This window comes from Eutrigla gurnardus (genome assembly GCF_963514095.1).
Source record: "Eutrigla gurnardus genome assembly, chromosome: 22".
NCBI lineage: Eukaryota > Metazoa > Chordata > Actinopteri > Perciformes > Triglidae > Eutrigla > Eutrigla gurnardus.
The window spans coordinates 15339615-15362965 of NC_139933.1; the positions used below are offsets into that span (position 1 = coordinate 15339615).

Below are 23351 nucleotides of genomic sequence, written 5' to 3' on the forward strand. Positions count from 1 at the left end.
GAAACCGGGACGAGAGTTTAAACTGCGTCTGTGAGCGAACGCCTTCGGTTATAAGAGGAAACGGCTACAGAGTGGGCGTCCCACCGGGACGTCATCGCTCATATGTGCTTTTATTTTATTTTATTTTTTAGAAACGTAGCGGTGCTTTTATATATATATATATATATATATATATATATATATATATATATAGTTCATCTGGAGACCCTCCCACCGCCGAACCCGTCGAACACAACATGATCATGGTTTGTCAAAAAATATCTTTAACACGGAAAAATGATAATTTACAAAATAAACGTGTTACATGCTTATGAATCCTCTTCTTCAAGTATAAAAATACAAAAAAAAGCTTGATTATATAAAACATAGATGATGCTTTTCTTATTATTTTTTTTACATGTTAATTAAGTCGATTTCTTCGAAAAACAAAAACTAGATGGTTTTATAATATACATACAATATCTATCTGTGAAGTGTTTCTTTTAAACCGTTTTAATGGCATTTCTGAGACGACTAACACATTCCAGAAAAGTATTAATTACACAGCGAAGCGTCTGCTCATGGTATTAATACACACTCGCAGCGTGAGTTGAACCATTCTACGCGTCTGCAAGCAAACATCGTGTTGCAGGATGACTGGAGTTAAAACATCGTCTGTGTCCCAAATCCACACTCGTGTTCGTTATTCAGTAACCCTCAAACAACTCGTTAGGCAGTGGAGTAAACTTCCTGGAAGTACGACACCAAATCTTCTGACTCCTTCGAGTATTACTTTGTGTTTTCGTGTGGAACTGGGACACAGATATTGTTAGAAGTGAACTGATTCACGTGAAAGTCGATGTATTTACCTCCACATGTACAAATCTGCATCTAGTGTGAATCCCGTGGGAGAAACGTGATCCTCTGAACTAATTATGGTTTGTTTAAATGACAAAATCTCACACTGTTCAAGGTCTAAACCGGGACCGAGTCCAGAATGCTCCGAGTACTCGCTCCTCACGTTACTAGTCCGGCTGAGACCTGAGAGGCAGACAGAGAATGAGGAAGCGAAGCGACAGAGAGACAGAGACAGACAGAGAGAGAGCGAGAGAGAGAGAATCTGGCTACAGACTAAAGATGTGTGGAAAAGCAGCGAAGGGAAACATCAGCGAAGTCTGATGGTGATTGGCCCGAAGCATGAGCAGCGTTTCTGCTGCAGCACAAGAAGAAGAAAAAGAAGAAGAAGAAGAAGAAGAAGAAGAAGAAGAAGAAGAAGAAAGCTTTTCAGCACTGCCCCAAAAAAGCAAGCAGAGGGAAGATTTAGGAGCAAAAAAAGGTCAAAAACAAGAAAAAAATTGGAAATGAAACAAGAAGCGGTGAAAGGGGAAAGAAAAAAAGACAAAAATCAAAATTTACAAACAGACAAATGTATTTCAAGTTTCTGTTAAATCTCTGTTAAATCTGATGAGTCCCCCCCTCCCCCCTTCACGCTGCACTACCACGACTCCAGCTCCAGTCTCCTGATTGGCCACCGGGGACGGCGGGTTTTTGGTGCATCGGCATGACGAGAGGAGACTAAGACAGAAACGATGCTGTGATCACAAACCATCCGGGATTTAAAACCTTCTTCTTCTTCTGTGGGACGCAGGGAGGACGAAACGAGGGGAGGAGGTATGTTATCCATGGAGAGGAGGAGAGGAAACGAGGGGAGGAGGTAAGTTATCAATGGAGAGGAGGAGAGGAAACGAGGGGAGGAGGTAAGTTATCCATGGAGAGGAGGAGAGGAAACGAGGGGAGGAGGTATGTTATCCATGGAGAGGAGGAGAGGAAACGAGGGGAGGAGGTATGTTATCCATGGAGAGGAGGAGAGGAAACGAGGGGAGGAGGTATGTTATCCATGGAGAGGAGGAGAGGAAACGAGGGGAGGAGGTAAGTTATCCATGGAGAGGAGGAGAGGAAACGAGGGGAGGAGGTATGTTATCCATGAGGATGAGGATGGGAAACAAGTGGGTGAGAGAAAAGGAGAGGAAACAAGGAGACAAGGAACAGAAAGAGGAAGAACAGATATGAGGAGGAAACAAGGAGATAAGGAGAGGAATGGGGAGAACAGGGGAGGAGACAAGGAGATGAGTAAAGGAAAAGTCAGCAGAAGAAATGAGATGAGGAAGAGTGAGACGAGGAGAGGAAACCAGCACAGGAAAGGTAGGATGAGATGAGCAAATTAAATTAGGAGAGAAGAGGGGAGGAAATAAGGAGATTAGGAAACAAGGAGAGGAGATGAAGAAAAGGGAGCGGGGAGGAAACAACCCAGTACGGCTGTTATGGAAACTGTGATGGGAGTTTACAGTTTTGGTAATACCATTTTTCTCTTTCTCCTCTAAATAATTTTTTTACATCTGTCTGATGGTTTGGCGGCTTATAATCTAAATATCCTTTAAAGCTGCTGTTGACAACATTAAAAGCATCCAGCCACTAGATGTCGCTCTCGCACTCCCCCTTCCGTTGCATTCACGTCACACACAGCTGTTGCTCGAATCCCATGCGCCCTCAACGGGTTGCCAGTTCTTTGCACAACCTGCGTTTTCATAGTCGAGTGGAGTGACTCTCAGACAGACTCAGTCATGTCAAGAGATGAATCTTTCGTGTATGAATTCATTTTACAACATGTAACAAACTCCTTTTGTCACTTTGCACTGTACCAAAATGAAACTCCTGTTTTCTCCACACTAACTGGCAACCCCAAAGACTCTTGACCCCTGACTACGCAGAGATACCACGTGATACCAACGTTGTTATTCTATTGGCTCACAAGCCTCACTAGAAGCCACAGCCAAACGTCAAACTTCTACACAGAGGTAAACAGAACATTCACTTTGGACCCGTCAACATCTTTTAAAATGATAAATTCACAATCAAAAACATTTTTTCACGAGAAGTGATACTTTGATGCTGCACCTTTCTAAAAGCTCTGTGGATGTATTATTTTTTTAAATGATTCGTTTAAATAAAAATGTTATCAATATGACCTTTACAGTAAAGTAACGCCTCTGTGAAAGCGACCAAAGAAGAATCACAGTGTGGGATGAAGATGAAGATGGATTCCTTGTGGCCTGCGGAGGATGAAGGCAGACTGTGACGCCGGGAATGAAAAAGCCTTTTCAGCTGAAAGCTTGTTTTGTCGGTAAGCGTGTTGGACCGGTGTAGAAGTGTGGAGGGAGGATGAAGCCTGACATCGGCTCCGGTTCAACAATGAGAGGAAGCAGTCGGCACGACGAGGTGCTGCTCGGAGCCTCGGGGGAGGGGGGACAAAAGGTCTAGCAGACAGGTTCCCAGACCTGGAAGTGGATTATAAAGTGTACGCCTCTTTTTGCTGCAGCAGAGATCCAACTTTTCCAGTAAACTTTTAATTAGACAGACCGGCATCTGGCCGCATGGCCGTGGACGCTCCTGCAGACGGATGCTGCAGCCAACAGCCTCAACAACGCTTTACCGTCCAAACACGCTGGTTAGCCCGCGGCGAGCGCTGCACCGCCTCCTGCTGGTCTTGAAACTGCGTCGCAGAGTTAAAGTGACTGAGACGGCAGAGAAGAATGAGTGAACCACATCGTTCTATTGATTCACTATAAATATGAGAAAACACGTACACTTTATAATAACCATTGCTAATAAATGGCGGATAATTAAACTTAAGTTGATGAATTCAATGAATTAGCATACTAATTATAAGTACTCCTATAATTTGTGTTATTTTTACTTGGTAGTTGTTACACACAGCATTGTTTATACTACATTAAGTATTTGGTAATGATATGCAAATGATTTGTAACTTTCAGAAATGACAAAACATCTATAAACATTAAATAGATTTTGTGAAATTGTTAAATACTTTGAAAAACATTTATAAACATTAATAAATACTTTGTCAAGCATGTATAATACTTATATACGTATATATAATGTCAATGACTGATACTTTCTGGTCCATCTATGTGATGTTTATAAACTTTTTAGAAATCATTCGGTTATCATTAACAAATATTTAAAGGTGCATAATACAAGATTGGGAGCATTTCAATTGCTTCTCACGGCTCTCAACATGGCGACGCCCGAGTTAGTGGCTAGCGGCGGCAACAGTACAAACTTCGCAAACATGCTGACGGAACTAGCGGTGTTAACCTGACGGGGAACAGGAGGGTGAGCGAAACGCGTCCACGACGACGCTGTCGGTCAGGAAGTCTTTATCGGCTTGAACCTCCGCTAGCTAGTGCAAAGCGGCGGCCGTGAGCTAACAAGTGCTAACATTCACTAAAAACACAAGCGGCCAGCTGGCTCTGTAAACAAAGAGAGGAGAAGCTCTGATAACAACACACACAGAGGGAGAGTGACTTCATTCTCAGCTCAGGTTGACGTTACTCCACTTTAACGTTTCATTAACTTTGTTTACTAAAATATTAATGATCTGAATGTCGTATATTTCTCCTTTAATATGGTAGATAAAAGTGTGTGCAACAATTAACTAATTGTTATCTCTTATCTGCTATGACAATATATATTTTATAAAATAATTATTTGGAATTACCGAAGTAATAAGAAAATAAAAAATACAATAAAAAAATAAATAAAATGATAGATGTAACCATCATACTTAATTATGATGGTTGTTTCTGTTCAATATTAACACCGTGTCAGCTCAGATCATGTAAACGTCAACTTTCAGCCTCTTTGGGTGATACATTTCTAAAAAACAGCTGAATGAGTCTAAAAGAAAAGGGGGTTGATATTCAGACCAGCACAGGGACCCACCCGGCCCCTAAACCATGACGGTCTCTGTGTGGAGGGAAGCTAGTCAAGTCAAAGACCACGTCCTGTCTGAGAAGTCCCGACCCGACACACGAGCCTCTAAATAAACTCAGAAATGATCCACTGCATGTTTAATGTGGTAAAGTCGTGAATTAATCAGATTCCTGAAAACTGCCCCGCATGCAGAGATGACGAAGACCGGCGTGAAGCCGTTCCCCCGGCTGTGAGCCACTGGCGGTTATCTATTTTCTTAAAGCCCCTTCTTTCTTTTTAAGGAGGACCGTGGAGGATGGGTCACGGCGGCTCCACTCAGCAGGTCGGGGGCAGCTTGGAGCGTCTGCAGGGGCAGATAAGACGAGTGGAGCTTCACATTTTAAAAAAAAGGGCCAAGTAGAGTTTAACCTCCAGGTCACGCATTCACACATTCACACTCGGGACACGTCGCTCGGCTGCTGGGGAGCCCGGAGCACGTGGACGTGTCGGGCATTAAGCCCATGACATTACACTTTATTTCTCCCGTCGTCTCGTATCGACGTTCTAGCAGTTTCTTCAGATCTCCAGAATACTGAATGAAGGAGCTGCTTCAGTTCATGATTTAATCGTTTTAGTGTTTGAGTCTGTGTGTGGACAGGAGGTCAGAAGCAAATTCAAATCACTAAAACGTCATGAGAACGAAGTACCTAAATGTGAAATGTATTTAGTTGTATTCATGTAAAGGCCTTTACACACCGTCAACATGAATGTTTTTACTTTTGCTCAGAAAGTGAAGTTTACGCGGCAAAGAAGTTGCATCATTTTTTTCTGAAGGGATGTTGATTTTTCTGAGCTTTCGCACTGCGAGTGAAGGCATCAACCAATCACTACTATAACATACAACTCATAGCTACGCAGGCAGCACACTTTATTACTCCAGATCCTTCTGTTCTTGCCTTTCACAATAAAAGCCCTAGACAAGTAACCAGAGGGACCATTTTTTCTGCTGAAAGGAAACTGAATAAAATATGGTCCGGCAGCTCCGACAGCAGTCAGATGCTGCTCCAAGTCAACAGGATCCTGGTTGTTGCTCTTCTGCCTGCACAAATCTATTTGAACCTTTATGTCGAACAAGTGTTGCAACTGTTGCAAAGTCCGGTCGCTGCCGGTGTGAATAGTTCGATGTGAAACGTGTGTGTAAAGGCCTCCAGTGTTAGCGTCCTAGTACATTCATGAGGTGAAATATTTTACTTTGACGACTAAATTCTCTGAATTTTTGAGCCGTGTTGAATTACACTCTTTGTGATTCCCAGAAGGTCGTAACAGAAGGTAACCTGATTCAGTCTCGACTGCTTGGCAGCTGCCGTCAAACACTCGAGGTGTTCAAGGTTTCATTTGGAATTTGAGCTACTTCATTTTTTGGACTGGAATTTTTAGATGTGAAACACCTCGAGTAAAAAACAAAATAAGGTTTCAAAGAGGGATATTCAAACATATTTTCAATGTCATTCATTCTGGGCTTTTCATTTCATAATTAGGTTTTACAGTTGCTTGCTTCGTAAATCTCCACTTCGTTTAACACACACATTCAACGCCACAAAAAGAACACCTTTCCTGGCAACCTCCCAGCTTGTGCTTCACTCTCATCATCTTGCATAATAAAGTCGTAGCATTAGAGCTGTTTAAAAAGGCAATTCTGAGCGAGCAAGCGCCATGGATCGGAGACGTACTGAAACGCCGTGCGGCTGCTAACCGCTAACCGCTAACCTGGAGCTCCACAGGGCGGGCGATCAAAGAGAGCAGCATGTGGTCGTAAACCTGGCGGGCGCAGTGAGAGACGACGTGGCTGAGATGAAACATTGTCACGTTGAGATGAATTCATTCCGTGGCATTACGATGGAGGGAGAAGCATGTGTGTGGAGAGCTCACTGTTGTTATAATAAAGCTAGTTCAGTCAGTCACAAGCACCACCAAGACCTTCCTCGGGAAAGCAAAACATCGACATACTCGTACGACAACAAAAACTTGATCTCTAAGCAGGCTAGGTTGGATCCGGTGACTCCAAACACACATGGAGAACCGGAGAAACTCCAGTCGATCGTCCCCCGTCTGGAGTTCCTCCGAAGCGGCGGCAGCGAGGAGAGTCAGGAGGCGGGCGAAGCGTCAGAGCTTTTAGAAGTGGAATACCTGCTGCTGGCCCTGGACTTTGGGGAAATCCTCTTTCTGCTTGCGGGTCTTGGGTCTCTCCAGGCTGCCTTGCTGGAGGTGTTTGAGCCGGGCGGCGACGGTGGGGCCCTTCATCGGCCCCGGAGAGTTACTGCTGTTCTGTGGGAGCCCAGAGAGGAGAATGTCTATCAGACGTGCCGGACCAGGTTTTACACATCATTAAGGATTATTTCAGGATGTTTAGACCCAAACACAACTACCAACAAGGATCAGTCAGCTAATTCATTTTCTTAAACTTATATGCAGCTCTTTTTTAGAAAATGGGTAAGAAATATTTTCTGGTCCTTTGTAAACATCGACAACATTTTGAAAATAAATCTTTAACCGTTAAAAGATATTTTAGGTTATAACATTCTTAAACACTCAAAGAGATTTTTTTTAAACTGATAACAGTTTAACAGTTTAATTTGGTTCTCTGTAAATTCTAGAGGTGAGAGATAGAAGTGATGGGAAATTTAAGGAGGAAACGCTCGTAACGTGCTTCCTGTCTTTTCAAAATAAACTTCCGTCTTCACAGGAAGTCAGGTTTAGGCAAAAAACTGCCATCACACTATCTTGACTACCCACTGATGTGACAAAATGTCAACTTTTAGTTTCACACGGGATGAACAGCGGTCTCCTTGGTTAAAGTCCTGTGTTTGTTTGACCCGTCCCTCCCTGTGTGGACCATCTCCATCTGCATCAGCTTCTGATGGTGGTCACATGCAAACGCTTGTACACTAAATGAGCATTTGACGCCTCGGCAGTGAGACGCCTCAGCAGTGAGACGCCTCAGCAGTGAGACGCCTCGGCAGTGAGACGCCTCAGCAGTGAGACGCCTCAGCAGTGAGACGCCTCAGCAGTGAGACGGGATGTTGTAACAGAGTTACAGAAACAGGTTTGCATGGATTGTTTGTAGAAATTCTATTTGTGAAAAGTGATGATTTCAGCTGAAAGGAAGCTAAACAGTTGCCTCTGAGTGATTATTGTCTTTTACGTCAATTTAATTTTTAAAAAAATAACAGAAAATATTGTTTTGATGACCAATATTGAAATCGACCGATATCTGCTAATGTTAATCACTGTCGGCAACAACTTTAAACATGACACAGTATCACAGCAAACAAAACATCACACTGTGCAGAGCAGAGGGAACTGTTAACAAGGTGAGGAAGAGAAGTTCAGCACAGCCTCTACTAGTGACATCACACTGTATTCATTTCATTATATAAAACTATCATGAAAATGTTCCTCGAACACTTCTGATCCCACGTCGATGACCAGATGGAACGGAGAAAGGAGTGATATCACTATCGAAAATCAAGTTAAAAAAATAAATACATTTTACCAAAATATTTCCTGTACTGCAGTAGATTGTATTTCGTAGTAGAATAGTTCTTTCTTTGACTAAGATGAAGAACTAAGATGAGAATGAAATGCCTAAACATTTAGTCAACTAAACCTAAAAGAAAAGAGTAACCGATTGACTCTTTCATACTGTGAGGTAAAATTACGTTTTTTGTCAATGGTTTTAGGGGTCTAAAATACGACCACAGCAGTACCTCGCTTTGCTCCTGTGAACGTTAAAAAAGAATATTTGTTTCTCTTCATCTTTGTGCTTTGTGTGTTTCTTTCCTACTGTAAAAGCAAGAAGTGTTCACTCTGACTTCTACTAACAGAGGTGTGACACGTGTTAGTAGTTAGAAAAGCTGGAGTCGAGAATAAAAAGGGGAAGAGGACAGTAGAGGAAGTAGAAGCAGTCCACGTGCAGCCGGAGGGATGTTTTTACCTTTCTGCCCAAGGACCCAAAGATGCATGGAGGCGTGGCCTGTGGTCGTTTATTACAATCTTTTACCGGCGTTTTCTGAAATATCTTTGGTCCGTGGTCGTCGTGTGAGAGATTGCGGCAGAGACACGTTATCACACCGAAACCACCAGCAGCACAGATCAGCAATATGAACCTAGAAATAATCAATAAATCTGCATCTTTACCTCCAGCTCAGCAATGATCTTCTCCTCGTCGTTGTCGTCTTGAATGGCCGACGCCGCGATGACAGGCGGGGTGGAGGCGGGCCGCGGGGTGTCACAGGGGGTCCGCCTCAGCTTCACCAGGGTTTTAGGGAGGTCGCCATCCTCTTCCATCTCGAAGGAAGAACAAAGACGTTAAAACGCCTTTGTTTTTTGTGGGTATCGGCTGCATCCTTATTGGCCGTCAAACAACCCCTCATTACTTCCAAACTGTTATTTTGACATAACTGATGTGTCTAGTTATTTATTATTGATTATAATCTGTATTATTAGATGATGAATTTGTTCTATAAAATGACTGAATCTTCAAGCATCTCCCACTTCAAAACCAAAACTATCCCTTTAAGTGGCTACACATTGGTTAGTAGTGTTATTTTTACTGTCTTTGTTTTTTTGCCTTTTTATTCAATATAGAGAGAACAGGGAGACCAAACAGTGCAAATGAATAAAACACATGCAAATACACTAAACACAAGCACATAGGACATAACACATGAAAACAGGCTCACAACCGAAACCAGGTAAGAAGTGACGCACACACCACATGACATCTGTTTGTGGTTTATAAAGGTACTGGTATGGTAGGTTTACTGGTTTCATGCGATACCAGTGGTTTCTAGCTTTCAGACTGACAGAGCTCATCACAGCTTCTTAAAGACAGGATGTCGGCCGGGGTTTCGGCGCGTCTCATATATCCAGACTTCAACTGATGATCGGCGAGAATTAACTGCCCAAACAAAACCTAATGTAACAAATGAACCACTTGACACTGTTCAACCAGAACCTCGCTGGAGAGGAATACCTTGATTCACACTGTTCTGAAAACAGACGAGAAATTCACTCAGCAAGTTTTCCCACAGAGAGTGAGATCAGGGAGATCAGGGAGATCGGGGAGATCAGGGAGGCTTTAGAGCAGCTGCAGCAGCATGTTTCTCACCTGAAAACTAAAACTGCCTCCAGCCAACAGGATTCTCAGCCCCTTGTACATGAGAGAGCATGTTTTTCTTAGCATGCTGGTCAGGATCCACCAGGAGTGTCTGAGTCCCTACATATGAGAGCACCGGCTTCTCTTATACAATATTTTGGCTTGGCTACGTGACACCTAGACAGATACACAGCTTTCAACCAGCAGCAGCAGGTTTCACTGCAAAATCTCACTAAAGTTAGACACAAAACAGCTATTTACAAAACCCCAAAAAAGGTCTGTCTGATTGCGGGTACAAACTGACAGCAATAGGAAGTGCATTGACCACAACAGAAAGAGGATGGTGCTGTTGTTGCCAAAGAGTCTCAGTGTAAGTTCTTCTCCCCAGTAGAGAGCATGTTCTGTCCAGAGCATCGTTGTTGACAAATCTTTTCCCAGGAAAGCAACCAGCGCTCTCTCCAAGAGTGGCTAAAACATCATACGTGCATTTGCATATTGGTGAGTTCATCACACATTCATCTGCATAAAGCTTGTGTCGGTTGCAGTGATGGAGAAACTGTGTACCTTTGGCAGAAGAGCTTTAGACTGAGTAACATTGGGAATTAATTCCAGTGTTATGTATTTTAATGTTTCTGTTTTTCCCCTGATGGTCTAAGTTGCTAAATGTGTCTCTCGTTGCCCTCTGACGCTTTTCCTTTTAATAGCGTTTTAATAATCTTAATGTTAAGTGATAAAGTCGAGGTTTGGACTAAACAAACAGTGTGAAGGTGTCAGGATGCCATTTATCACTAGTTTCATTAGTTTTACAAACCAAACAACCAGTCGATTAATGGAGTAAATAATCAGCAGATTAATCCATAAAGAAAATAATAGCTAATAGTAAAAAATGAGCTGCAGCTCAATCAACAACACCCGTAATATCCTGCTTTTATAGGAACGCTGAGTCATAATAATCCAATGATAGAATATATAATAGCAGAACGGTCACAGTTTTAATCATTTAACTACATTTGACTGATTATACTGACAAACCTTTACTGAAGGAACATTTTAAATTACTGGCAGCAGAGTATTTGTACTGCGTGGTATTAGTACTTCCCAGGAACCTAAAAACGCTCCTCTCACCTTCATGTTCTTGCTGGTGAGGATGACGTCGCCGGTGCGGTTGGTGGTGATGCCGTGTGCCGACGGGAAGCTCCGGCGAGGCGGAGGTGGAGGCGGAGACTTGGAGGGCTTCTCTGTGCGATACCGGGCCACGTTGAGATCCACTGCAAGCAGACGACAACCCTCCAGGAGTTAAAAACGTTATTATTACAAGATAAACGAGCTGCAGTGGAGACAGCTAAACCAGAGAACACCCACCCGACCCTCGATGTGAACCGGCCCCCTCCATGCTGTTCAGCTTCTGGGCAGCCAGCTGCACTTTGCCGGGCTGCTGGTCCCCGCTGGGTGTGGTGGTCCCGGCGGTGCCTGGGGCTGCAGGAGGAGTCGCCGTGGTGGAGGTTGTTGGGAGGGTCATCTGGGGCTTGGGGGGCACTGCAGGCTTGTTGATGTGCCTGGCAGCGAAGTCAAGGTCCGGGATGGCCTTCATCAGCTCGGCCTGGGTCTCCTCCAGCAGGCGATTGATGTCCTGGGCACTGAACTGGGTCAAGCTGGCACGCTTCTCCTCCCAGTCCCGCTCTGCCGCCTGAACACAGATGAAGACAAATGATGAGCTGCAGCGGCAAACTGGAAAAACCTCATTAAGACGCATTCATTCGTGTGGCGTGTTTTCTAAATATCACACGGAATAATAAAGCGACTGCTGCACGGAAATTAAGCTCCTTTAGATGTGAGTTCTAATGGAAAATGACATTTTCAATTATAAACAGAAGTCAGGTATGAAAATCAACATCCAATTACCAGTCTGACTTCAGCCGACACGGACTTGTCAGCCGGACGCCGACTCGGCAACTCGTCTAGGACCCGGTTCCTGAAGGTCATGGGAGGTTGGATGTCCTGCTCGGGGCCCGAGGTGTCGGCGTCGCCGACGGAGACGGGCATCCAGTTGGCGAGGCCGGCGCTGGTGCTCAGGTCAGCGAGGCTGAGAGGAGGACTGTTCAGGATGTCCAGGTCAGAACTGCGACTCACGTCCTCCGACCTCTTCTGTGATTTGCTGGAGACGTCGTCGGAGCCCTTCCAGCCTCCGTCCGTCACTTGTCTGTACATATAAGAGGGACACGAGAGACTACAATACACACAGGACAGCATGAAGGTCCTGGACTTTGTTAGAGGAGCAAAGTACAGGAAGTAAAAGACAAAATACACGCAGAAATTATGCTCTGTTAAAGTAATGGTTGCTATTCATGGTTGGATGAATCTCCTTAAAATGGATTCTGTTCAAAATGTCACAAAACCTCACAGCAAACAGTGCATTTAAGTTGGAATTACAATAATATTTATAATAATATTTAAGATTTTGCTTGATAGATGAACGGTTGTCAATTATATTTGTCAATTATCTTAGCTTTTAATAAAAGTTCTACAGCATCGGAGCTGCAACATAAATGTGGATCTTTATTTAAATGAAAAAGTTAAATGACAGAAGTGTTATTTTTATTTCGCCTTGAGGTTTTATGCTTTTATGCTTCTTCTCCTTCATATAAATCCATCATATTTATCTGAGAATATGGAGGTAAAAGTGTGGTTTTATATTACATTTCTTTGAGTGCATGGCATATGTTCTTTTATTAAAATTGCATATTTTATGGTGCAAGTAAACAAAAACATGTTTATGTTTCTCAAAGTCAGGAATCAGTTAAAATACACCAACATAAGTGAGTGTGAGGTCTGAATCTCCGGAGGGTGGAGCTGGTTTGGTGAGACAGGAAGGCATTATGGGAGCAAACGGAGGAGCGTTTGATATGCATACCTGCGCAGCGTGCTGAGCGCGTCAGTCATGGTGTTGCAGCGCTTTAGCAAGGCGTCCAGGCGGTGAGGCTCCTCTTTCAGGAACTTAACGGCCTCCACCTCCACCCTCAGCACCACCCTCATCTTACTCTGCAGGCTGGGGAATTGGTCTGGACGGGAGGGAGAGTCAGACAGGACGTGTTGGGTTAGAGCGAGCGAGGTGAGACAGGATGGCGTTTCCTGTCTGTTGGCGTTTGTGTGAACACTCCTCGGTCAGTTTCTAAAATGTTGAACTTGTAAAACTGCCACTCAAACAATAAACCAAAGCACGGCGTCTGGACGCTAACTCGGAGTGTTCATGGCACGTTAATATGAAGAGGAAGTACTCGTTAATATTCAAGACGGAGGGTGGAAGTACAAAGGTCAGAGGACAAGAGGCTAAACCAGAGACTTCATGAATATAAAGTCTTAGAAGATTCATAAATATTCATTGGCGACTTTGTATGACACTAATTTGACATACTGAACACGTAGTATTTCAGCAATGTGAGTACTTGAACTATGACCCAAAACTACAACTGCACTTAAGTAGATTTAAGAGTACAAGCTTTTTAATTTGGTAGTATTTAAACCAAAATACAGTAGATGTACGGGCCATAAAGCTGCTATGAGGAACTTTAAGTTTGTGTTGATTTTGGCGGTCCCTGTGGACAAAAGTCCCACCAGAGTCCCTTCAGAAAAACTTTTTAGTGCAGGAGGGTCTGACAGTCCCGTCCTGCTCAGTCCTGGTTCTGGTTCTCCCTTGCCTCCTTTTCCTCCAGGGGGCCCAGTAAGGGACCAGCAGAGCAGCAAGGTGAAGCTCTGCTCCACTTCTACCGGGTCTCCATCTCTCCATCTCCAGTCGGAGCTCCGACGGCAGGTTGGAGGTGGCAGAGGAGCCGGACCTGGGTCTGTCTGTCTGGACTGGTTTCTGCCGGAGGTCTAGCTGGATTCTGAGCTGAAGAAGTTTCTGGTGTAAAACTGCATGATTTGTCTAATTTCGCCAGAATCTGACCCGGTGGCACCAATGAGAAGTATTAATAAGGATAATAATAATAGTAATAACTCCATAGAAACAGCCAATCTGCTCGCTGATGGTCTTGTTTACGGATGAAGGTCATTTTCCTTAAAACATCTGCTTGCTGTAGATTTTTAATCAAACAAACAGGAGGCAATACTGCATTTGTTGGGGACTATTTTCAGCGGCGGATTAATTCACATTTAACGCTCTAGTGAGTATTTATGCCATCAGGTCGTTGTGCGTGTGGAATTAAATCAAAATAAACTACTGTGTGTTCATGGTGATGAAGGAAGATGTCAGCCAGTACAGTAGCAGCGAGGCTCGTTGGTGTGTTGTTAATGGAGGTCTATGGTTCAGGGGAATCATGGACATTAGTAGATTAACTGCTGGTCTGAGTGTTAATGGGATGTTGACAAAGCAAAGAAAGGAAACAAGCTTATGTGCAATGAGGCTGCATAGAAAGCTTACAGCCGAGAGCGACGCACACTGACTGGTGAGCAAAGCCACAGCCGCCGCAGCGATCTCCAAACACACGGGTCGTCATGACAACACTTACTTTTGAGCTCCGTGAGGGTCTCTCCCAGCATCCTCAGCTCTTTGCTCTTCTGCTCCACGTCCTGCTCCGTCACCAGGCCGTGATTCACCGACGAGTTCCTCTGGAGCTCCTCCACAGACTTCTCCAGGTCGCTGAGGAGATTCACATCACTCAGCGGCGTCCACAACAGGGGCGACTAAGACTGCTTCACCTGTTATGAGCGGCGCTCTGAACTCACTGCAGCTGCTGGATGAGCAGCTCCTCCTGGTTCAGGTACTTGAGTCGCTCCTCCTCCACCAGGAGGCGCTGTCTCTGGAGCGGGTCCTCCTGCGTGCGCATGGCGTCCAGCATCATGAGGCTCAGCTCCGACTCCGTCTGCCGCAGCAGGGACAAGACCGAGTCCTGGTTCTCCAGCTGGGACACCGAGACACGTGGATTATTTCAGGTGCTTAGAAACACACATCTGGAGTTGTAATTTTATTATGCAACAAACATAATTTCTTCTGTTATGCAGGTTGTAATGTTCTGAGAGGTGTTGATTAACCATAATAATAAAACTGTATTTGTGCAGCACTTTTCAGACAGAAGATGCAGCTCTAAAGGTCACTAATAAACTTCTTCAGATATAACAAAAGAGAGTGGAATGAAAGGCGACCGCCCCACAGTTCTGCCTCTCTAAGCTTCTGGGTACATTTGATGCCGCGGTGTTCAATGACCTGAGGCAGCAGCAGCGAGTAGTGAGAATAGAGACACGCTAAACCACTCAGAGTCTGGTAAACTATTGATAGAATTCACAACTAGAAGTGATCTCAGGTGTTTCTTCCTCGACCTTCCCAAACAAAGACGAGCTGAAACTCTCACAGCCGAGGCGGCAGCAGAAAGACAACAAACAACAACCTTTTCTATGGATGTCAGAATTTGATCCACAACAAAACAGACAAGGTGGTTTGTGTTTAGTCGAGCGGCAACCTCCGGGTCTGAAAAGTGAAGTCAACCCCGGAGTGCCTTAAACCTGTGTTCTCTCTACAGTCACAAACGCACAATTAAACTGCTGCTTTAGACCTCCTCATGCACACACACACACACACACACACACACACACCTGCATGTTGCGTAGCTGCGACAGCTGTTTGCGCAGGGCGTTGGTGTTCTGCTGCAGCCCTTGTAGGTGGAGCTGCATCTGCAGACGGGACACCGTCACGGGCTGGTTGCCCCCCGAGGGTGGAGGTGGCATCAGAGCCAAGGGAGCAGACGGTGTCAAAGCTGCCCGACAAAAAAAATAAATGAAAAGCCAGAATTTAAATTCATTGGATGTTCTCTTGGCTTGGATTCGGGTTCCTTTGGGGCGCAGCGGAACTAATAGAAGTTGTCCCGAAACACTGTTAGCAAATCAAAAAGGTTTAAAATGAATGTTTTGAAGAACTGCAGAGCATGAGAGAAACCTTCAGTCTTTAGTAGGCAAATCCCCAAAAGGTTGGTCTCTCATGACCTCAAATGTCCATCCAGTAGAAAAACTATTTGTCTGACTGGACGTGATGGTTGTTGCAGCAATTCAGGACAAGTTCTATCCGTGCTGCAGGTCAGGGGTGGAGATTACAGTCTGATGTGGACTTAACAATGATGAACAGCATGGGGAGGCTTCGGGGACACACAGGATCAGTGGTGAAAAGTTTCTCATTATGAGAGAAAGCCCACGTGTACGAGCGTCTCCAACTCAGATAATCCGTTGACATGACGATGAATGCTTTAATTAGGAGGGTTGAGTCACACGCATCATGCAGAACGGGACAAGGGAGAGAGTTGCATTTTAGGGCGGCTTTGTCGATGACGATAGCAATAATATCTCCCAACATGTCTGCACACGAGGTGAGTCCCAGAAACTGACCGGGAGATTTTAGTATGTTTGAACATAATTCCAGTTTTAGAGGAGAGTCTAACGGGCACCGTCATCGTCACCGAAGCTACATTCCGCTGCCTCGCCAGTTTAGTTTATGAATAAGAGGAATGTCCTGATTTTAAGTGCGAGACCACACAGATAACAGTCTGAGTGTATCTGAGGGAGAAAAAGCACTGAAAAACATCCACGTTTCATATTCTGGCAGACAGATAAGTATCATGTTCACAGGAGAACAGATAGAAACATAAAGTCAAAGGAGAAAGCTATAAAGCTTCACTGAATTCTAAAATATGTTCGACAAATAAAGATATTCCAAAGAAAGGTCCACTCTTAGTCGCAGCAGATTTAAAAAAAAACAACAAAAAAAACACCCAGGCTTATCTATAATTTAACATGAGTTCAAATATTTCCCATGCTAATGCACAACGAGATAACATTAATTTAATTCCCCTGGGATACTTCACAACTGATCGGTGGAACCGAACGCTTCATTTAAAATAACTAAAATTTCCCCCTGCTCAGCTTTCAAAACGTGCAGCTTTGCTCCAAAATTACTCACCGACAACAGAAAATAATCTGTTTTTATTTCAGAATGAATGCAACTCATATGGTTTCTTACTGGAGGAGACAGGGAAGGAGGGGAAGGTGAAGGACACCAGCTGAGAGGGAGGTAAACCCTTCAGGACGACGCACAGACAGGAAGCCAACAAGGATCAAAATAAAGAATAAAGGGTGGGGGGAAGAGGAGGAGGAGGAGGACCAGACACTTCAGGAATCCATAGCTACCTTTCTTTTTTTTAGTTCGTCCAGCTAAAACAGGAAGCATGAGCACCGGTTACACAGCAGCAAAACAAAAGCCGGGGAACACAATAGTATGAAGAAGCTTGCAGAGTCAGCCATTATGATCACATGTGAGGCACTTTTAAGAATTATGCAGAGAAAATGAAACAGTGGCAGCTCTGCGAGAGGAAGCAGAGGCAATTTATGTGGCTATCAAAACGGCGGCGAGGAGCAGTGACAGGCAGCAACAGGAAACAGTTTGTCTTGGTAGTGAGCACTTACTGTCAGTTCCTGAGCAGTCGCTGGCTGACTCCATCTTCTCCCTGCAAGAAGCAAGTGTTAAAAGGACTCACAGCCACAGAACACCATCGACGGATACTGAGGAGCTCCTGATAAACGGAGGGGAATGTGTGCAGCTTCATCTGGTGTGTTTGTGAGTCTGAAATCAGCCGTTAACTACGTGATTGTGGGAGAATGGAAAGTAAATTCAGATTTCTGACAGGAATCTTAATCATTTTGGGCAGCGGCTGTCTTGCTTAGCAGGAATTTATATGTGCAGCAAGTATTTTATGTGTTTTTTAAAGATGATTGATATATATATACATATATGCATATGTGCATGTGTGTGTGTGTGTCTTACGGGCTTTCTGGTTCAGGTGCTCTGCTCAGTACTCTCTGCAGCAGCCCGGTCAGGCTGGCTATCTGCTTCTCCATGGCCTCCATACGCTCCCTGGATTCACACACCAGAGATACACTGAATACACTAACATGATCAATACATAAAAACTCTCTCAGGTTCCTCCTTCGGCCCCCTTTTAAGTCCTATTTCCACTGTTGAATAATCACTGACAGTACAGAAAATCTGACATTTATGAATTTTCAGACGGATCAGTTTTAATGGATTTGCCACAATCAGTGACGGTAAATTCATACGTGCTTTCGCATCAGTGAACTTTGACCTTCAAGTTTGTATCTTTGACTGACAGCAAACTGCCTTGACAGTGTAGAGCTCTTAGAGAGCTGAAGAGGTTTGAGTTGAGTAAGCCTGAAAAATATATTTAAATATTTATAAATATATGAATAACCCTTAAAATCTTTGGAAAATATATGAAACATGTATGAAAAATATCAGAAAAATACGTGAAAATGTCCACAAAATGACAAAAAAATATGTGGAAAAATATGGGAAAATGTGTGTGTTAAGAAATATGTCCTACCTGGTCTCTGTTTCATTTCCCAGCAGAGGTGAGCCGAAGCCCCCGGCGCCGCCCCCCTCCCCTCCAGGACCGGCCATCAAGCAGAGCTGCTCCGAGGTGAGACCTAACCCTGATCCCTGGCCCCGGGCTTTGGGACTGTCCCCGAACACGGAGGAGCTCACAGAGTCCCTTCGCAAACTCTGCCTCCCCGGGGAGCCCCGACTGGGCATGGTGCCTGCGTAGGACTCCCTCATGTCGGGTATCTTCTGTGGGGAGGAAGGTGGGGGCACCCGCAGCCCCATGGCCAACATGGACGCAGCGTAGGCATCGTTATAAAGCGGCCCTCCTGGTCTGTAGAGAGCACCGCTTTCCATCAGCTCTCCTTGTAAAGCGGCCGCTGTGTAAGAGGTGAGCGACCGCATCGATCCGGCACCTCCTCCGCCTCCTCCTCCCCCACGCCGGTATAAGGAGCCGTAGGGGTCTGCCCTGGCTGGTAGAGGGGAGTGAGGACCTCCTGCCAGACTCAGCCGACTTGAGTCTGGGCCCATTGAGTAGGGGTCCGCGTAGATCCCCCCTCCCCCGCGCTCGTCGCCCCGCAGCAGCACCATGCTCCTGGACCCCCCCACTTCGTCGTCGGGCTTCACGTCCCTGCGCTCCAGGATGGCGCTGGAGGAGGCACAGAAGGCCTGCTGGGTGTGGTGGGGCTGGTGGAGCTGCTGCTGCTGCTGGTGGGGAGAGGAGTGGTGGGACTGGGAGTGCGGGTGCGGCAGGGAGTGGGTGTGGTGCGGCGGCCCGGCGTAGGAGGAGGGCCTGCCGCCGCTGTAGAGGAGGCGGGCGCGGGATGGCGACCCCTGAGGGGAGGCAGAGGAAGACGAATGCTGGGAAGACATGGGCGGGTTGCTGAGGCGGCGGTTGGGTGGAGAGTCCTGCGGTGCATACACCATCTCCCTCTAGGAATAAACAGATCAGACATCATCATTTCAAACTGAATGATTCCCTCTTTTGAATTCAGTGGGACAAGCAATATTTATTGTCGACAATGAGCTCATTTAAAGCTATTTCTAAACAGGGAGAATGGAGCTTTGCAACAGTGATGATCTAATACAGCGAAGAAGCTGCAGCCAGAATGGCCCACAAGGCTCCAATTTATCTTGATAACAGCTAGCTGTGAGGACACATAACTTAACAGGAAGATTAATTAATGAATTAACTGGGAAGGTTTTCGGTGGACTGAGTGTCCACAGCCACCTCTGCCTGCAAATAAGTTCACAATACGAGCAGGATGTGGTGCTAATATAGAAGTTGGCACTACAGACTACACATGGCTGTAATCTGGAGAAGTGGGGGATAAAAACTGTAATAAAGTCTGTTTGTCATCTTTTTCAGCTAGTCCGGAGATGACCACTTGTATGTTACGTGGATAAATGTATAATTACCTCTGCCATGTAATCTGATTTATCCTTGTAAACAAAAAGTTTCTTATTTTTATTAACAATTGGACAGGTAAGTCCTCAGGAGGCTTCCATGTTGTTCCACCATTTTGAAGACTATAACCACAGAGGAGGGACATGAACGCCTGAACGCGATTTCATTGAGATCCAGCGTGAATGAAAAGAGATCACATCAGCGAGAGACACTTCCCGCTGTCCCCCCTGGAGCTCCCGGAGAGCGACTTTCATGGAGTTTTTCATCCACCCGTGATGCATTAATCACACTTTAGTCACATTCGCTTATGTCTGTTGTGTGTCTAGATGTTAGCTGATGCTATAGGCTACGACATAGTAATGGAAGGCTACCAAAAACAAACCAGTATAAACATGGCAACATAAATCACTACCTTTTTGGAGCAGTAATTACACGTTTGTTTGAAATATCAACCTCATCACCTGAAAGAACTGGTGAAGTGGTGTTGGATGAAATGTTGTCAAAGCTTATTGGTACATAACGGCTACCGGAGTTGCAACAAAGCGATAGAGCACTATTCGTTTGAATGCAAAATACAATTTCACCACTAGATGGGAGTAATTCCTACACACTATCTCTTTAAAGCCTGATGTAAATACACTATTGGTAAATGTTTAATCTATTCATTCATTTGGACGTCGTCTTCTTTTGACCATAAAGACTTTGTCAGATTTATTATTTACATGTACATATGTCAAGTCAAGGTAATTTTATTTCTATAGCTAAATATCACAGATGTGCCTCAGGGGGCTTCGGAGTCTGTCGAGAGAACGCCATCCTCCGACCTTTTCAGTTCTCGGCTTGTAAAAGAGAAATTCCCCAAACAAAACCTGAAACGGGGAAGAAATGGAAGAAACCTCAGGAAGGGCAGCAGAGGAGTTATTCCTCTCCCAGAGCTGAATAGATGGCATGTGTACAGAATAAACAAACATAATCGTTTCCAGTATGGACAAATATCATAAAATTATATGTAGAGGCACATATGTGTCGCCATTTGGCTGCATTTTTAAAGTCAACGTTTTCTAATACTTGGCATCTGTCAGAAAATACTACTACTACAACCACCACTACTACTACCACTTTGGAGCAGGTGGTAAGACAACGACCTCATGTTCGATCCTTCTTCCTCCCTCAGAAGTGTATGAAGCTTCATAAAGAACTCTGATGACACTGTTCAATGTTCATATTCAGGTTCATACTTGCATTTTGGGTTTCACCCTCTGTCTGAAGTGTTTTTGGCGACTGTCTCTTTAAGACTACGGTTCACCTTTGCAAAGGTGTAAGTGGAGATACTCCGATATATTCTAATGAGCCTCGTGTGACATAGTGACAGGAGCCAAATCTGATTGGCTTGTTGAGTCACATGTTGGTAGTTGCTCCAGATGTAAGTGCACCAACATCGTTCATTACATATGTCCCCTTTAAAAAGAAATGGCCAAGCGACTAGTCTGTTCAAAACATTTTTTGATGCCGCAATAAACCGCCGCAGTTACACGTTACAGCTATTCATAAGATGCGGTTTCAAGATTGACGGGAAAGTCAACGGCAAATTGCACCCTTAAGTGCATTTTAAGTTGCACTTGATGGCATGCTGAAGGACTGAGCACGGAGGGATTATCTTTTGGCATCAATCCCAAAATGCCAGAGTGAAAAAGCAAAAACAACGTGGAGCGGAACGGAGGGTGTAAGTGTCGGAGGGCGCCGGCCAAGAGCGATGGCTACAGCAAGGAAGACAAGACTATAGTTTCTTGTGACGCACGGAGACGATGCAAATTGAAAAAACAATATTTCCACATAATAACCCTCAGGCCTCTCACAGCAACACCCTGTGGACAGCCTTGCAGCACACTAATGACTCCAGTGCCATCAGTTACTATCCTGTATCTTAGCAACAGCCTCGCATCCACACCATCCTTGAACCACTTGATTCCACCTCCGAGACCCCCTGAAGTCACAGGTCTATCTCAGGCTCGCCCCCCGTTAGGCTCGTCTCCCCACGTCGTACTACCGATCAATCTCATCATTGACCACAGTCTGTCCTCCAGACCCGGGACTGGGGATCGGACTCCCGTAATCCTGGTCATGCTTTTGTGGGCTGCAATCAGAGAATAATCTTGACTCTGCTGGCTGGTGTTCAATAAGCTCTCATACACACACACACACACACACACACACAGTCACTCACCTTGGTAATGCCACAGGCTGCAACATACCACACACACACACACAGACACACACACGTCGAGGTAAGCCTGCTGGTTTGATGAGGCTGTAAAATGCCAGGAAGGTCTCAGAGCTGAAGAGGACGACCGAGCTCATGGGAGAGACCAACAGTTGACCTCCAGAGCTTTAGTGGGCAGCTGCGAATCATGCAAATCACTATGCGGAAAAAGCAATCACACACACACACACACACACACACACACACACACACACACACACACACACACACACACACACACACACACACACACACACACACACACACACACACACACACACACACACACACACACACACAGGAGCATGTAAACAAAAGGCCCAAAGGGGTGTTTGATTGACGGCGGTCAGAAACACCCCACTCTCATCTCAGCTGCGCAGGAGTGAGAATTAATTTACTTCTCTGTAAAGTAACTGACTTTCTGTTTGAATTAAAGTGTTCTCATCTCCATAATCGCACTGTAATTAGACGGGAACTTAACACGAGGTCTCACACAGACTGAGTGACATCAGAGCGCCGCTTTATTTGCTTCAGCTGGAACCGAGTGCACACAGCATTAGTGATGATGCTTGTCGTTTGCCAGCAGCTGACTGATGAACTCAATTTAGGTCCTATTGTGGCTAATTAGAGCTCAGCAACTGAACAAGAAGGAAGGGTCATTCCATGTGAAAACAGCCAATATCGGGGTACCATGTATTTGACACCTTTGCTGAAAAGCTGTGAAAATATGCCTTATGTTACCAAACAAAGGATCAGGTCAATATCTCAAATGGTTTGCCCGTGGCGTCCATTTGAATTTCAAGTGCCACACCCCTTTTTGACTCATTGGAAGGCCCATAACTTCTGTTCTAATAGTGATAGAAGGCAGAAAATTGTTGAGTTAGTTCATTGTAGGCAGAATCAACATTCCTTACTGTTTAGGTGAGAGGTGGGTCACCAAAGTCCTAAAAAATGTTGACGGCATGTGTGATTTTTCACTTTTTGGGTGCCCCTAGCACCACGATTAATGATCATATTTATTCTAAACAGGATTATTTGTTATATTTGGGACCTTTGCTCTTGCCAAAATGAATTTGAAGGGTATGGTACCACTGGTGGGGGTTTTATGGGGGTCCAAAAACCCTTTCGGGCAGAGGTGACTCTTTTGGAACCCCATATTTGGACCCCAAATGACCACGTGGGCACTTGATGATCCTAATGGGATTCATACCAGATAAAGATACATATTTGTTCTTTCTTTTAATGAAATAAAACCTTTGACTATGAAGCTCCATCATATTAATTTTATTCTTCATAATGCACCATTTTGGACATTTTTTCCAGAAGTCTGGAATGTAGATCAGGGAGAATTTAGTGATGAGAATTGCAGAATTGTGTAGTACAAACCACAATGAACTAA

The 23351-nt window shown here is 44.7% G+C and overlaps 1 protein-coding gene across 8 annotated transcripts in view; it reads right to left on the minus strand.

Moving 5' to 3' along the window:
• Positions 1-229: 229 nt before the first annotated feature.
• srcin1b (SRC kinase signaling inhibitor 1b) overlaps positions 230-23351 on the minus strand; it is a 67951-nt gene continuing 44829 nt past the window's right edge. For 2 of the 8 annotated variants that reach the window (XM_084040681.1, XM_084040678.1), the window contains 14 exons: positions 18289-19217; positions 17712-17801; positions 17354-17394; positions 17078-17101; positions 15497-15657; positions 14633-14808; positions 14416-14546; positions 12822-12969; positions 11813-12137; positions 11273-11597; positions 11036-11178; positions 8950-9099; positions 8747-8830; positions 6086-7077 (listed from right to left, as the gene is read on the minus strand). In XM_084040681.1, coding sequence (XP_083896807.1) covers positions 6925-7077; positions 8747-8830; positions 8950-9099; positions 11036-11178; positions 11273-11597; positions 11813-12137; positions 12822-12969; positions 14416-14546; positions 14633-14808; positions 15497-15657; positions 17078-17101; positions 17354-17394; positions 17712-17801; positions 18289-19217 — 2880 coding nt within the window. In that variant the 3' untranslated portion in view covers positions 6086-6924. Of the gene's footprint in view, positions 1270-6085; positions 7078-8746; positions 8831-8949; positions 9100-11035; positions 11179-11272; positions 11598-11812; positions 12138-12821; positions 12970-14415; positions 14547-14632; positions 14809-15496; positions 15658-17077; positions 17102-17353; positions 17395-17711; positions 17802-18288; positions 19218-23351 lie in introns of those variants that run through there. The other 6 variants (XM_084040679.1, XM_084040682.1, XM_084040685.1 and 3 more) reach the window with 6 other exon arrangements.